Source organism: Octopus bimaculoides, unplaced genomic scaffold, assembly GCF_046866305.1.
Source record: "Octopus bimaculoides isolate indiv1 unplaced genomic scaffold, ASM4686630v1 contig241, whole genome shotgun sequence".
In the NCBI taxonomy this organism is placed as follows: Eukaryota; Metazoa; Mollusca; class Cephalopoda; order Octopoda; family Octopodidae; genus Octopus; species Octopus bimaculoides.
The window spans coordinates 5,001-22,778 of NW_028315490.1; the positions used below are offsets into that span (position 1 = coordinate 5,001).

Below are 17,778 nucleotides of genomic sequence, written 5' to 3' on the forward strand. Positions count from 1 at the left end.
TCGATTTTGAGACAGGTTTCTTGCATATATATGTTCACACACTCACACACACGCGTGCACACAAACAAACACACACGCACGCGCGTGCACACACACACACACACACACACACACACAACACACACACACACACACACACACACACACACACACACACACACACACACACACACACACACACGGTGAGCGGTGAGCTGGCAGAAACGTTAGCACGCCGGGCGAAATGCTTAGCGGTATTTCGTCTGCCGCTACGTTCTGAGTTCAAATTCCGCCGAGGTCGACTTTGCCTTTCATCCTTTCGGGGTCGATTAAATAAGTACCAGTTACGCACTGGGGTAGATATAAACGACTTAATCCATTTGTCTGTCCTTGTTTGTCCCCTCTGTGTGTAGCCCCTTGTGGGTAGTAAAGAAATAACACACACACACACACACACGTGCACACGCACATGTACGATACCTAGCTTTCCGCAAGGAGGCTCAGTTTCGATACCGAACATGCGAACATAATTACGGATTTAAACATGGCTGAGTAGTTCAGAAACTGGTTTTCTGGTTCTTGTCCACTATGTGACACGTTGGGCAGGCACCTTCTAATATAACCCCGGGCCGGTGAGTGCCTTGTGAATGAATTTGATTGGGGGACAACTAGGGGCTTGTCGTGTATAAGGATTCAGTTAATCACATTTACTCATCCTACTATTCGTATTTTGTTGTTGGCACTCCGTCGCTTACGACGTCGAGGGTTCCAGTTGATCTGATCAACGGAACAGCCTGCTCGTGAAATTAACGTGCAAGTGGCTGAGCACTCCACAGACACGTGTACCCTTAACGTAGTTCTTGGGGAGATTCAGCATAACACAGTGTGACAAGGCTGACCCTTTGAATTACAGGCACAACAGAAACAGGAAGTATGAGTGAGAGAAAGTTGTGGTGGAAGAGTACAGCAGGGTTCGCCACCATCCCCTGCCGGAGCCTCGTGGAGCTTTAGGTGTTTTCGCTCAATAAACACTCACAACGCCCGGTCTGGGAATCGAAACCGCGACCCTATGACCACGAGCCCGCTGCCCTAACCACTGGGCCATTGCGCCTCCAAACTATTCATGTTACAGCATCCGGATTATGCAGTGGGATCATTCCGTCAGATAAAATAAATCTGGGAACATGTTTCCAAGTACTAATTCCTCCCGATCATGATATTTACCCGGGGTCACATTGCAGTCACACACTAAAGTTAATGAATGAGATATAACCAGAAAGAAGTAGCGTTGCTTGAAGACGTCTTTTTGGTTTTCCTTACTCAGGTCCCCAAAAGGCTTAATAATTTCAAGGCATCGCTTTGATTGCTACTCATGTGTAAAACAACTGATTTGCTGTTCTAATACCAAAAGATGACCCCTTACTTCCAGGTATATGCCTTTACTCAGCAGCGCTCTCATTTAATTAACACGTGACAACTGAAATATGTTAACATCTCATAATCGACCATTTGAATTAAGGTTTACTGAGTGTGAGAAACTGCCGACCTGCATATTTAGGTTTTGTTGTAACGAGATAGACAAAATCACACATGCGTAAACCACATATCCAAAGATAAAACAGGCTTCCACACAGTTTCCGTCTACCGAATACATTCAAGAAGTTTTGATCGACTCGGGGCAATAATTGAAAAACTGAGCCCCAAAACTACGTGGTTGCAATGCGAACTTCTTAACCCAACATCTGAATTTGCACCTCAGTTTGTCACTAAAGATCATGGATTAAGGTAGCAACGTTCCGCCCTATCGGAACATCGGTCTCCGTGTGATGAACAATCCTATGCGCAAACGGCAATCTTTGTCGCATAAGCCGCACTTGTACGCTGTTCCTGTGCTGTTTGAGTTGTTTTGCTCCTCTTCTCCGGTGTATCGTCCGGTTCTTTCTCGCTAGTACAATGTGTTTAATATAGCCCAAGTAGCCCAAGCCTGGGCATTGCGGTATGTAGGATAGGTTGTTACCTATGCTGTGTGTCCTCATCTCGACGTCACTAATAGATCCAAAGTAACAGCAAGGAACGTTACAATTTGTTATCAGTGTCGTCACAGAATCTGCAAAAGTGAGGTTGTAGACAGTCGAACTCCCTCAGGGTCTCTGATTCCCTATCTTTCTTTAGTGTTTACACCCGACCATTTTCTCATGGTTGAGGATTGTTGCAAGGAATCGGAGGTTTGAATCAGGGTTTTCCTTCTCCTAGATGGGTTGTCCCACCACCACTACCACCACCACCACCACCACCATCAGGCTAATGATCTCCTTCTGTTCGACTGAATTACTAATTAACACATAATAGGGATACTGACATATTTCTACTCCGAGCCAGAGTAGACCTTAGAGCAAGATTGGATAAGAGGCACATCCTTAACAATCTCGAACCTGTGCCCAATACTGGAAGTAGTTTAAAATCATACCCAGGATCTGTACCTAACTTTTAAATTTTCTATTCTAAATTGTATTGTAATTTATTTCAATTTCGTTCCTTTTTTCCCGAATAACCTTGCTCTCGCACGCAAACATTTTACATCTTGTTATTTCAGGATTTCCTCTCTTTCAGGATTTCTCCCTTTTACTCTCTAATATTTTCCCATCCTCAGTAATACCCTCTTACCCCTTCTCTCCTTACATATTAAATTTCCCTCTCTCTCTCTCTCTTTCATGCCATTTCTTTCCCCCTTCTAGAGTCAAGAATCTCCCAGTTTTCCTTAATTCACCCAGAAGTGATGAAAGTGCTGCTGTTAACCCTTACAACAATCCTGGCTGTTACCTCAGATCAGGAATTTGATGATGCTTACTACAAACGTTTGGAACCTGGTTATTCCTATGGTTATCTTCAGACACCTCCAACACAACAATTCTCCACCGTATCAAGTGTACTGGAATGTGCCGGCATCGCTCTAAACAGCCAATCAGAATTCTTCACTTACAACAATGTCAGCCATGTTTGTAAGAATTACTCACCGAAAAATATAATGACAGTCGTCAGCGCGAATGACAGCAACGATATTTCTTTCTACAGAAGTAAGTGAAGCTTCTTTTACTCTTCGAAATTGATGGCCTTGTGCCATAATTTGAAATCAATATTATTGTTGTTGTTGCTTTTGTTGTTGTTGTTGATGTTGAGCCTTCACATCTCTGCTTTCAGGGCCATTGCCATCTACCAGTCTTATCTTTCTATTTTCTGTCTGGTAGATTCTGTATTTGATATCTTCGACTTCTACTTCTGATAACCAACATTTCAATTTTATTGGTCTTTCTTGGTCACTTAGTCTCTGCAGAGTTACATCAAACATATACTTCATGATCTTTGATAACTATATCTGGTCTATTGGCCTTAATTTCTTTATCTGTGTGTATTGGCATATCCCAGAGTATGGTTGCTTTCTCGTTTTCTGTGACCTTTTCTGGCATGTGTTTATACCATCTTTTTTCTGTTTTTATTCCATAGTGTTGGCATAACTTCCAGTGTATATAGGTCCCAGTTCTGTCGTGTCTGTGAATATATTCCTTCTTAGCAGCCAGAGATAATATGATTTATTGTTTCTTGTCCATCATATTTTCAAACCATATCTCACTCATTCTGTCCAATGTCGCAAAATCTTCTAGTTACACTTCGGGTGCAACATTCCGTCACAGCTGCATTCCGTCTTTCCTCCTTTCTTTCATACTGCAGCCACTAGATGACGACAAAGCTTACCCTGCCAGGTGAGAGATATTTAATATTATCAGTTCCAATCTCATTCACACTGATGTCCGCAACATTTATATTTGACGTTTTCACTCGCAATTCCACCACCCTGTGAGAAAGACCTAAATTCCGCCAGACGCCAACCTGGCATTTCATGAGCTCCGGATTCACTTACTGGTACTACAACTTTCCCAAGGATAACCTGAAGGTAATTATGGTTAAGGGTGCCTCATTATTCCCGCGTCGAAAGTGCACAACCGGGTGCAGTTTAACTTTATACATATCATTATTATTATTATTATTATTATTATTATTATTATTATTATTATTATTATTATTATTATTATTATTATTATTATTCAGTAGTTTTATTTTTATAACGTGCTTTCACTTCACTACCGAGCGCAGCTCTGTGCGCCTTGGGTATGTGCTGTGGTTTGCTGTGGTGCTCTTACGGTTACTGTATTGAAAGTGTTTTGCGTAGGATGTGTGCAGTGCCCAGTAGTGCAATTTTCTGTATGTTATATATATTTGTAAGTCCTGGTGTTTTTGTTATGTATTTGTCTGAATATTTTTTTATTATACCTAAGGCACCTACTATGATAGGAATTGTTTCTGTTTTTAGATTCCACATTCGAGTTACCTCAATTTCCAGGTCTTTGTATTTTGAAAGTTTTTCCATTTCTTTTAGAGAAACGTTGTCATCTGCTGCTATTGATACATCAATTAGAAAGCATTTTTTTCCTTCATGATCTTTGACAACTATATCTGGTCTATTGGCCTTACTTTCTCTATCTGTGTGTATTGGCATATCCCAGAGTATGGTTGCTTTCTCGTTTTCTGTAACCTTTTCTGGCTTGTGTTTATACCATATCTTTTCTGTTGTTATTCTATAGTATTGGCATAGCTTCCAGTGTATATAGGTCCCAGCTCTGTCGTGTCTGTGAATATATTCCTTCTTAGCAGGACTAGGCAGCCAGAGATAATATGATTTATTGTTTCTTGTCCATCTCCATATATTCTGCAGTTACTTGTTATGTCTCTTTTCAATATATGTTTTTGGTAATTTCTGGTGGGGAGGCTTTGGTCTTGTGCAGCAATTAAAAATCCTACAGTCTCTGCTTTGAGTCCTGAGCTTCTCAGCCATTGCTGGGATTTTTCTCTGTCTATTTTTTTGCATTTAGTTTAGCCCAATATTTACCATGTAGGGGCTTTTCTTGCCATCGTTTTATCATGGTCCGTTGCTGTTCTAGTTTTAGTTTGGATTTCATTTGTTTTATAGCTTTTATTGTTTCTTCTTCTTCTTCTTCTTCTTCTTCTTCTTCTTCTTCTTCTTCTTCTTCTTCTTCTTCTTCTTCTTCTTCTTCTTCTTCTTCTTCTTCTTCTTCTTCTTCTTCTTCTTCTTCTTCTTCTTCTTCTTCCTATTATTATTATTATTATTATTATTATTATTATTATTATTATTATTATTATTATTCATACTACTACTACTACTACTACTACTACTACTACTACTACTACTACTACTACTACTACTACTACTATCATTATTATCACTATAGATGTAGTGCTGTATACAATATCGTGTGGGTGTTGATTGAAGATATTGTGTCTACAGGGGCTTGTACTTTTTGTCAAGTCACAACAAGGACCTCAGACAGACAGTGATTTACGCAATATGCGTGCAGTTCCAAGTAATGTCAATATTTGCAATACATCTAGGGTGTAGGGTATTTCTAAGGTTTTCAGATGCTTTTTCAGATTGGGTGGTATTGAACCCAATACTCCGATGACCATAAGGATAACCTTTAAGTTCGACTCACGTAGCTGCCACACCTTAGCGATCTCAATTCTCAGGTATCCATATTTATCAACCTTTTCTCTTCCTTTCATGATGATGTGTTGATCTCCTGACACTCTTGTTTGCCCCTCTTGTTAGGCACTCTTGTTTGTCCCTCCTAAACGTTACTATATCCGTCCTTCGGTGCTCTAACACTTTGTCTGAAAATCAAAGTCCCAGAGAATTTTTGCCTTCCCCTTTCGTCCATCACATTTTCCAGTGTATTTTGGTACCAATCACCCGTAACCTCATACCATACTTACGGCATAGTAGCCAGTGGAGGTTTTGGGCTACTTTGTCGTGTCTCTGAAGAGGTCCGATGCACATGTGTGGTATATATTCCTTTTCACTGAGTTGGTATTCAATGCCTGGTCTTGGGCTGCGATGATTAGGCTTTCAGTATTCTTTTTTAGGTCATCCTTGTTGGGCCACCTCCATGATGCTTCTTGGTCTTTTAATTTGTTGGTTTTACGGTGGAACTGACCATGTAATTCCATACGGAGTAGGGTTTCTTCACTCTCGTTGGCTGTTCTTGATCTGAATTCATGAGCACTCTTCTCAAGTCCATTTGTGTTAAATCCTTCTGCACTAGCAGCATACTGTAGCAGGTCTTCTTTGCTGTTTACAAAATGATGTTGTGATTATTATTATTATTATTATTATTATTATTATTATTATTATTATTATTATTATTATTATTATTATTATTATTATTATTTCAGATAGTCAATGGATCAAAGCATATGCCTTATCAATGGGTGCTGGTTCGAAAGTCTATGATTCCTTTAATAACATAGGAAGTCCTTCGTCCTGGAATGTGGACGAATGCAGAGGTAGCTTCTGTCCTAACTTCTTCCGACATACTATTCTCGATTTCTGGGACCATCTTTCAGTTGATGAGGTACGTGCACAAATGATCCTTATGCGCATTCATATACACAAACATACACAAACTTAAGTTGGCATCAAGTCATCCATTTTGTGGGAAGAAATAATCGATGTTCTTGAGATTACTTATTTTACTGATTTTAAAAATCAAAGTTTACCTTGAATGTATTTAAACTCAGAACGTAAAGACATGAATAAATACTTATGTACTTAAAAATATTATATCCACAAGTCTATGGACTCTGCCGTCCGAAGACATTCATAATATATTTGCGCTATCTGTGCGCTCACACGCACACACAGACACAGACACACACACACACACAGACACACACACACACACACACACACACACACACACACACACACACACACACACACACACACACACACACACACACACACAGATATGTATGAGTGTGTTTAATAAGTTTCAATATGAGAAGATGGAATAAACAACTTTTATTACTAATCACTACAATTGTTTCAGTGCATCATTATCAGCTGGTGATTGCTGGAAGTTACATACATCATACACATTATTGCATTAACATGATTTAAAAATAACTGTATAGTTGCCCGTTTTCAGGTGAGTAGACTCCGAGCACTGCTGGATAATCTTCAGTTTTTCTTTTGTTTTACGACTATACCATAAAGTTATTTTTAACATTCCATTGAGAAAGAAGGACACGGAAGTGCAGGAATATAGAAATGAGAAAAGATGCCAAAAATATATCAATGGAAATAAAAGTTAAAAGATAAAGAAATCCCGTCTACATTCCGTATGACACTGACTTCCTTTGAAGTGGAACGGTAACAGACACAAAAGAAAAGTCATTGGTAAAGTTCTACTGATACGGAAAATCATTGATTAACGAAACACTGATGACGCAATTTGGCCGTATAGACGTATAATGCTAAAAAGCACGAAATATCAGCAGCCGACAAAAATGTCCATCACCGGCAGTGGACCTGTTAGATTAGGTGGCTTCATTGTGTTTGCGCCTCATTAGCATACACCCATAGTAGTATTCTGAGCTTTTTATCACTATATGTCTATACGAGATACTTTCTCAGAACGAAGACTGCAGGTTTATTATTCCGTTCTTAAACTATAATCACGTTAACTATGATATAACGATGTCAATTCAGGACTAATACTTCTTCTGCCACTAATGCCTAATTTCCCCCCAGTCATCCAGCTACTCACGGCACCAAACACTCATCAGTCACTGATGTTTTTTTTTTTTTTATCGGTACAGATGAAATTTGGCTAGCATACGGGTATACGGCTAGCACAACAACAACAACAACAATAATAATAATAATAATAAATGTCCTGATGCATTAACTGGTAGTGGTTTTCATGGCTTTTGATCTTAACTGATTGGAAGTGTTATCATGTACATTGTTTTGTCTGGGCCACAGGAAATATTCTGCTCAATTCCACAGATTTGCTTGTCAGTTGTTTCACCTTAATCAGTTGAGCGTGTCCCTTGGTGGCTGCGATATGTGCATCACTGATCACGAGTAGAAGTAGTGGGGTGCATCATAGCCATGTGTTGAGAGGAATTCTTTGGAGTTTGAATAATTCACCGCTGGAAACATGGGTATTTCGTTCAACATCCTTAACTCTAATTCAGGGACTTTGTAAGTGGGATGGGCTACTCAGCCTGAAAGAAATTCTAACTGGGCCCCTACCTGCAAGGTCATGCGCTGTTTATCTCTATATGAATTCACCATGTCGCGCAAATATGGCTGCGATACATATGCCTGGTTTGCGCTTATCAGACGGGTAGTCATGATGGGTATAATGGGCTTCATATATTTGTACCCCAGTGTCATTTTGATGGCATGCACTGCTCTCTCACTCAATAATAATAATAATAATAATAATAATAATAATAATAATAATAATAATAATAATAATAATAATAACAAGAGCACTCAGAGTGCGCCCCCCCCCCCACACTCCTGCCAAAGCAACACCAACGTCATCACAACGATTAGCTGGAGATGATTTTTTTAAAAATATGAATATCTGAAATAAACTCGACGGTTCTCACAAACGAGAATACTAAAAATGAACCTGACCGCTCTCAAAAGTTAACTAAAAGAAAACCGGAAAAATAGTTGTGGAATGTGAAGGTGGGTGTGCGGTCCGAGTTTCTAATGCTGTGTGTGTGTTGTCTGCAGTGGAAACAGGGACAGTTTTCGCTATGAAGGCCCTTTTTTAGCATATCCACTGATTCAGAGTCTTTACGACCATTAAAGCTTTTAGTGAAACATTTATCCGTGCGTGAAAGATAACGGAAAGGACCCGCATATGGTGCTAGTAACGGAGGTTTAACAACATCGTTGCGCACAAAATCGTAAAGCTTCATTCAAAGCAGAGCTAGAAATGCAATTGTGAAGTAGGTAAGAGGTTTTAAGCAGGAGTGATATATACAAAATCGGTACAACTAAAAATTGTCGAGGTTAAATTAAATTTATTATTGTTACTGAATATGTTAGTGTTATTTAATTTCTGAACGGTTTTGCTGCCGTTTGTTTATGTAGTTTGATTTCTTAATCCATCAGTTTCTACTAAGATAGAGACGTGCGTAAAATTAATAACTGAGAAACGAAAATAGAACGTTGGAAACAGCAACGTCATGACTTAACGTGGAGACCATGAGCGTGCTTTGAAGGGAGATAATCAAAGAAAGACTTTGAAGTCGAAGTAAGATCGTAATGCTTCATGTAAAGTAAATATAACGAAAGATACAAAATCCTTGTCCGGTACCGGATCGATCCCAAAACCTAATCAGTCACGAGGCCAAACAACCCTGAAAGTTTCATCAGGATCCATCCATCGCTTCTTGAAATGTCTTGTCCACGGACAAGCAAACAGACAAACACCACTGAAAAACAATACCTTCGCCTTCACTAAGGCGGAAGTAATAATAATAATAATAATAATAATAATAATAATAATAATAATAATAATAATAATGATAATAATAATAATATTGGGTTGGTGCATAATTATTGCGGCTTTTGTTTCTTTCAACAAATTTTATTAAACAAAAACAATAACAATATTTAAGAAAAACGTCTTTAAATAACGGTCGGCTTTTAAAAATTTTTTTATAAAAATGCGTATCGAAAATCATATCCACATTCGTCATATTATGCTCTACCACTTCGAGAAAGGTTGGAATGCAGCACAGTCATTTCGCGATCTCAATGAACATTTTGGTGAAGGAACAATCATCAAAAGCCAAGTTGAAAGATGGTTCAGGAAGTTCAAGAAACCTCGCAGATGAAAAAAGAAGAGGCCGATCGTCAAATTTCAACGACGAGGCACTTTTGGCAGCCGTGGAAGAGGACAAAAGCTTGACAACGAGAATGTTGGCCGAGGGCTTCAATGTGGACCATTCGACCATCGTTCGTCGTCTAAAAAAGCTCGGCAAAGTAGGGAAACTAGCTGTGTGGGTCCACCACGAACTCCCCGATAACAACAAAGCCGAACGTGTCCGAATTTTTACAGATTTTCTGCAGCGAAATGAGCAAACTCTGTTCCTGAAGAATCCCGTCACTGGGGATGAATCATGGCTTCTCTTTAAAAACGTCAAAAGAAAGAAGGCTTGCGTTTCGCCAGGTGTTTCACCTAAAGGAATACCGAAAGACGTCCACTGTAAGAAGGAAATGTGGTGTGTTTGGTGGGACAGGAGCGGTATCATTCACTGGGAAATCATCTCAAACAGAATTTGTTATCGGTGGAATGACGACGATGGGCGTCAACAGTGGCGGATTCCGGACAGAAACGGCAAGCGGCAATTAAATATCAACAGCGACATTTCTCTCGCTCAACTTGACCATATTCACGCTGCAATCGAGAGGAAAAGAGCGCGCAAAATGAACCATATCGTCTTCCACTACGGTAATGCACGTCCACATGTTGATGGTCGTGTCGTCGAATCTATCGCCAATGAGGGCTAGGAACTGCATCTTCATCCGCCGTATTGTCCTTCAGAAGCGCCTACGGACTATCACGTCAATCGATCGCTGAAACATTGGCTCGCGAACAAAGTTTCTGACGATTTGGATGGCTTGGTGACTGCCGTCAAAGAGTGGATTGCCTCTAAGAGCAGTAACTTCGCCTGTGGAATCGACCATCTGCCAAGCAAATGGGAAGCAGTAATTGAAGTAGATTGTGAATATGCTTCGGAATAATCATTTAAAGATGTTTTTGTGACATGTTGTTATTGTTTTTGTTGAATAAAATGTGTTGAAAAAAAAAGTCGCAATAATTATGCACCAACCCAATAATAATAATTGGCGATTTGTTTTTAGGTGAAACTAGTGATTTACAAAAACAAAACAGCTGTGGTCAATATGGTGTTCAATGGACGAAATACAAACCTTCGAAACTGGTTCTCGCGTGAAAAGCTGAAAAGCTCTCCTTGGTCCGACCTACCTGCAGCTGGTGTCAATCTCTTCGCAATGAATAGATTTCAGTAAGTAATTTTTATCTGTATAATAACTAAAAAGTTATTTGTAATTATATTCCGTGTTCAAAACCTTTTGGGATTAACACATACTTTTATCCCACTGGCGTTTATGAATAAACTACCAGCGAAGTACATTGTCTATATAATCAACTATATACACTTCCCGTGCATTTCGATCGTTGCAGTAAATATTAGTTTAATCGTGGGATTAATGTTATTGATTAATGTTTACCTGCAAAGATTGAGAATTAACTTCGTTGCATTCTTTTATAGTATTTCATCGATTTCATAGAATTGTGTTGCCAACAACTAAGCACACACACACACACACACACACACACACAAAGCACACACGCAGGAATTTACTTATATACATACATGTGTGTATCAAGGAAGGCATTTGGCTTGGTAGTCAAGATGTTCAACATGTGATTGTGAGTTCGTGGTTTCAATTGCTCAACCAGTTTCACATGCTACTAATTCGTTGAACAGGAATTTCACTTGACCGAACAACAGAATACTGATAGTCATCCTCGAAACAGACCGAGATCCATTCACTTACGAATAAATATAACAAAATTTGTATAATTTTCTTTCCTCTTCTGTTTTTTGCTTATCTGTACAGTAATTAAACGAAATAAGTTAATAACATAGAATGACATATGCATACTTATATTGACTCGTGACGGTGGCGGATTTGAGTCACCTGATTAGTACATAGGGACATTTGGGGTAAGCTGCGAGCTGGCAGAAACGTTAGCGCGCCGGGCGAAATGCTTGTCGGTATTTCGTCTGCTGCAACGTTCTGAGTTCAAATTCCGCCGAGGTCGACTTTGCCTTTCATCCTCTCCGTGTCGATAAATAAAGTACCAGTTACGCAGTGGTGTCGATGTAATCGACTTAATCCCTTTGTTTGTCCCCTCTATGTTTAGCCCCTTGTGGGCAATAAAGAAATAAGGGACATTTGGGGTAATTCTTTGTGGATCTGGAATTATAAAAGTGGTTAGTAACCTCTGTCTATAAACTAGTTTCACCTGCTAGAAATAACTGTCAATAAATATCGCTAAAATCAGACCCTACCGTCTAAAGATTAAATGTAGTATATATTGGAAATGTAATCCGAAGAGGGGACAGTAATAATTGAAATACATTTGACCATTGATCATTCTTGACTAAGAATAACCACTTTGAAATATTCCTTAGTCAGATGAGCAAGGACAAGACATTTAATTTTGTTCTGGCCCTTTACGAATGCTAGGTAGGAGGAAGGGATGAAGTTATTCCCAAGCAAAAAAAAAAAAACTGGCCCAAATATTTGCAAAAGAATTGTCTCTATTAAACTCCCCTCGCCGAAAGGTGAGGCTGTTGTGTTAAACTGGCTAATAAATAATGGCTACTACACACGTGTGGAGGCGCAATGGCCCAGTGGTTAGGGCAGCGGACTCGCGGTCATAGGATTGCGGTTTCGATTCCCAGACCGGGTGTTGTGAGTGTTTATTGAGCGAAAACACCCCAAGCTCCACGAGGCTCCGGCAGGGGATAGTGGCGAACCCTGCTGTACTCTTTCACCACAACTTTCTCTCACTCTTTCTGTTGTGCCTGTAATTCAAAGGGTCAGCCCTGTCACACTGTGTCACGCTGAATATCCCCGAGAACTACGTTAAGGGTACACGTGTCTGTGGAGTGCTCAGCCACTTGCACGTTAATTTCACGAGCAGGCTGTTCCGTGGATCGGTTCAACTGGAACCCTCGACGTCGTAAGCGACGGAGTGCCAAAGAGGGAAAAGACTACACACGTATAAGGACCGTCCTTCTTAATATGGTCCTACACACAGATTACTTCTAAGCAACTTTCACTCACAAAGATTTCGTGAACTGTAAAGTAGTGGACACTACTTGTCCAGTGTATCAATGAGCGGTGTCAGTTCAAACCTGGAAACCAGTTTGCTTCATAAATTATGTAGATTCGAGGCAAGCTTCTAAATTACAAGATCTGATAACGGCAATAACAGCAAAACAATAACTACAAAGAAACTTTATTTTGTTTTTCTCCTTTTTTAGTCAAAGACGTAATTTCTATATATCGTCTTTGCATAATGGTTGTGAAGCAGACAAAGGTTGGCTCTATGTTTTGGAAATTGCTCACTGTGAATTTGAGAAACGTATTCCTCTTCCTGTCATAATTTACTCAGGTGACAATTCGAGAATTAGATGGAATAACAGTAAGTATTTCGTCATCTGCTTTAATTGTCTCTCTGCTAGGTTAATGTACTATAAGTACTATAAGTTTAATTATAACTGCGTGGCGAACACGAGAAACAACGCAGGTCATGTTTCGGTGTTATGCCTTCTCAGCGAAGCGTAGGTCTCACAGTACTTAACGAAGAGCATCATCGTGTGATATAATATTACACACGTGTAGGTGTGGGGAAATTTAGTTCGCGAGGTTGCTGAAAAGCTCCTGGCTTTAAGTGTATCGCGAAAAGCCTGGCTGGAGACACAAATTTCTGAGTTCTTAAAAGAAACTGAACAACTACTGTAGTAATTTTGTAAATTTGAGAGGGAAATATGCTGAATAAAATCATGTTTAACTAATCTTCCTTTATTTTCTTTTTCTCAAAGCCAGGAACTTTTCAGCACACCCTGGTATATAAGAAGAGAAAAAAATAAATACACGTAAAAATAAGACAGCTGACAAACATAGGACCAAACTGATTGAAATGAAGTGTAGACATCTTTTAGCTTTTACTTTAGTCATTTGATTGCGGCCATGCTAGAGCACCACTAAGTTATAGGGAAAGAACGATAATGAAGCAGTGTTAGGGAACCAAACAATGGCATAAAGACAGGTTGCGATGGGTAAATTGTTGCCATTCTATATTTTTCAATTTCGCGCATGCGCGTTGGATGTTTTTGGTTTTGTCGACTACACAGTATAGTAGGATCAGTGGGCACCATCTGTGACAAAAACAGCACCATGACGCAATTGACTCTGCCAGAAATTTGGAAACGACATGATGTATTGCTTGGCATTCGCGCCGGAAGCTCGAATACGAACAGGTAGTGAACACACAGAACAACCGTTGGCTTGCAGTGTCCCCAAAACATGTACCGAGAGTGCTAAAACTCAAACATTCAGCCAACATCCAGTCACCATCATGTTTGGAGTGCTCACTAGTGACGGCGACGTAATGCCCCTATTCATCTTCCCACACGGCTTCAGACTCAACACGGTGGCCTACATCAAGTGCCTGGAGGAGGTAGTGATGCCCTGGGTAAAGAGGGTGGCTGCTGGAAGATTCCATGTCTGGCAACAGGACTCTGCACCATGACTCACAAGCAGGGGAACCCAGTCATGGCCGTCGGACAATTTCTGCGACCACATCACCCCTAACATCTGGCTACCTATCTCCCCAGATTGCAATCCCCTTGATAATTATGTGTGAGACGCAGTTGAGCGAGAGACAAACAAAGTTTCTTGTAATACCAAAGATGAACTGAAGGCAAAGATCATGGCAGGATTCTGATCAGATTAATATTAAAGGAATTATATATTAACTTATCTTTAAAACCACTAGATTTACTACCATCATTATTAAAAGTTGGCGAGCTGGCAGAATCTAAGTTTTAGAAATAAAGGCATCTTATTCAAATATTCAGGTAGTAGTAGTAGTAGTAGTAGCAGCAGCACTCTCTTGTACAAGCATAAGACTATGGATTTAAGTATGGATATATTAGTCGAGTGGTTCTTAACTGGGGACTATTTCACCCCTAAGGATCCATGTAAGATTTTGTCAATTGTGATGAGGTCACAAATGATATTAAATGTTTCTTTGCTTCGAAAGCTGAAGAATTTTACGTCCCAAGGATCAATTATTTGCCAAATAGATGGGATTATGTCATCAATAATGAAAGGAAATATTGATTTCAGATTTTGACAGAAGGCCAGCAGTTTCGTCGGGAGGAGATTTGTCGTTTCCATCGGTCTCTGCGATATTTTGAACTCAGAACCCCGTGAAGAGAAACAATATTCATATTGTTGATTTTGCTGTTAATTTTGTTGTTACTTTTATTATTTTCCAGATTTTGAAAAAGCTGATTCCATGGCCATCTTCATCCGCTTGGAAGAGTAACTAACCAATCAAAAGATCTGTTTTATACAACATGACCACACGGCTTCTATCAACCAAATTCACTCACAAATAATTAGTTGTATAGTAAAACCCGGGATTATAAGTAGAAGATACTTGTCTAAGTTGCTACACAGTAGGATTAAACCCGAAAGCACATAGTTCCGAAGCTTGCTTTGTAACTGCACAACCACGCATGTAACTATGCGTGTGTGTATGTGCATATGTATGCATGCTTATTATATATATATGTGTGTGTGTGTGTGTGTGTGTGTGTGTGTGTGTGTGCATGTGCACTCATACAGGGTGTCCAAGAATTAAGTATTTCAGTGAAATCGGAAAATTCTTTAGGAAACTTATTTTTACTTACGTTTATCCTGTTTAATATCTGTCAAAAACGTATAAATTTTTAATTTTGTCTATAATTTCATAATTTTTCTCATTTTTTAAAATAACTTTTACATTCCTGTTGGATCCCGCTTATCTGGCCACGACAGCATTGTTTTCAATTTTGTTCAAATCATTTTCTATAGCTCCACCCCCAGAATGGAGCAATAGTTTGGTTAGACTTAAAGAAGGCATTCAGTTAGCAGTGCAGGAGGTATTTCTTAAAATGCTTCAATTTGTGTTTCGTAATGCTAAGGACAGATTTGAAACTTAGAAGGATTCAGACGGAGCACATGTTGTAAATTTTGCAATATAGTTTTGACGTAAGGTTTATAAATTCTGTTTGATTTCGTATCATAATTAACTAATACTCATAAAAAATTTTTCAGCTTTATTTAAAATAATTTATTCGATTTCAATGAACTAGAAAGTTAACTCTGGGACACCCTGTTTGTGGTACTCCTGCTTATATGTATGTTTATATATTCATATATTCTTTAACCTTTTTCTTTACATAATTCATTTTACTGTATTTTTTATTTATTCATTTATTGAACTGCTCAACAGGCAAACAATTTGAAAACAATCAATATTCATAATCGACGTGATCCTGTACGTTTTTTGTTTCTAATTTCGTCTAGAACAATCCAGTGATAATTATATTAATCATTTCAATCGGTATCTATGTGAATATAAACACCCCACTCACCCACACAATTTGAAACGTGTTTGGTCAGATAAGTGACAGTGCACGAAACTCTCTTCACTTGAGTCACGTTGTAACTTCTAGTGATTAAATAAAAATAAATTAATATACACACTTGTTTTCAGTTCTATTTCCTTGTTCATGTGTGGAGGAAAGATGAGTGACAAGGGGAGAGGGAGTGACGTTAGGAAGAGACAAAAAGGGGAAGGAAATGACGTCATACGGTGAGAACAAGTCTTGTGCTGGGAGCAGTCGTAGAGTAGTGGACCTTTCTGGCCAGTGGTTGGGAGAGTTTTGATACACCTCGTATAGATAAGAACTTTTAAATCGCATCCATTTTCGTGTTAATTGCCTTGCTGTGCTTGGGTAAAAATACTAGTGACACAGTGTGAAGGATACCACACCATGTCCTGAACAGCAAATTAGGCAAGCTATATAACTGGTATGGCAAAAAAGGCAAACTTTCATTTGGCCAGTTGAAACTTTCATCAGTGATTCACAGTAAATATCGAAGATATCGGTCTTTGTATAGCCAATTCCTAAATTTGAATAGCCTAAGGACGAGCTGATATGAGTATTATTGGTATTTGCCAATATCTGATAACTCAATTCGATATCAACCAGTACCAATATCAAAATCGATATCTGTGCTCTGATTGCACAGGTGTGGTAATGCCACTTAGTTAAGGAAGTTCATCTTACTGGATGAAGTGCTGTGAACGTAGTCATCAGGAGCTCTGCATTTTCTAAGCTGAACTATTAGACATCACAGACGAGAGGTGAGGTTGTCCAACAGTCAGCGTGATTCAACGAATCATCCCTGGTGGATCTGTATTTGGGGCATATCTCTTTCTGTTTCTGAACATTTTTCAAGATGAGCTATCACCATTACATATGTTGTGCAGCTGACAGCCAATCATATATCAGCTGTTAATGCCAGAAGAATTGTAAACTTTTGCCGATGCCGATACCATACCGATAATCCACTTTTCTTCAAAACCACGACAGTTGCTTCCAGCACTCAACCAGTTAACAAAGCAGTTATATTGACCTTAATGTTATGGGGTTTATGCATTCTGTAGATGTAACACGCAATTTTTCTATTAAATCTTTTTGAAAGAGCTCAGATCTATGTTAACAATTTACCCAAATCATCAAGACTACCACAGCTTGAAATTTCTTGGGACTCTCAGTAAAACCATGCAGATATGGACATTTTTAGAACTGGCTCATCTAGCCACTTCTTACAATATCCATAACTGTATGGTTTTGTTGAAAAAAATGTAAGAATTATCATTGCAAAATGGACATATGCTAGTTTCGCTTTCAGATTGTTGTGATTAACCATTATGTTGAGACATCAAATGTGAGGATAATTACTGGCAGATCTTCATGCGGGTAGGCCTGTGTCCACATATAACCCTAAAAATGAAAATCGTGCTGCAGGCCCTATCAAATTCCTAATCAGGGTTCCCACAGGCCCTTGAATTCTTTAAATACCCTTGAATTTGAAAAGTAAAATTCCAGACCTGGAAAATCCTTGAAAATTATCCAGACACACACAAATCCTTGAAAACCTTGGATTTTTATTTAAAAGATTTATATTCAGTC

At 39.1% G+C, this 17,778-nt stretch overlaps 1 protein-coding gene across 1 annotated transcript; it reads left to right on the forward strand.

The window, feature by feature from the left end:
- The first annotated feature begins 2,675 nt into the window (after positions 1–2,675).
- Positions 2,676–16,277, forward strand: LOC106880085 (uncharacterized). The gene is made up of 5 exons (XM_089346858.1): positions 2,676–3,053; positions 6,283–6,461; positions 10,787–10,950; positions 13,006–13,166; positions 15,028–16,277. The coding sequence occupies exons 1-5, from the start codon at positions 2,756–2,758 to the stop codon at positions 15,075–15,077; spliced, it is 852 nt and encodes a 283-aa protein (XP_089202984.1). The 5' UTR covers positions 2,676–2,755; the 3' UTR covers positions 15,078–16,277.
- Positions 16,278–17,778: the final 1,501 nt, after the last annotated feature.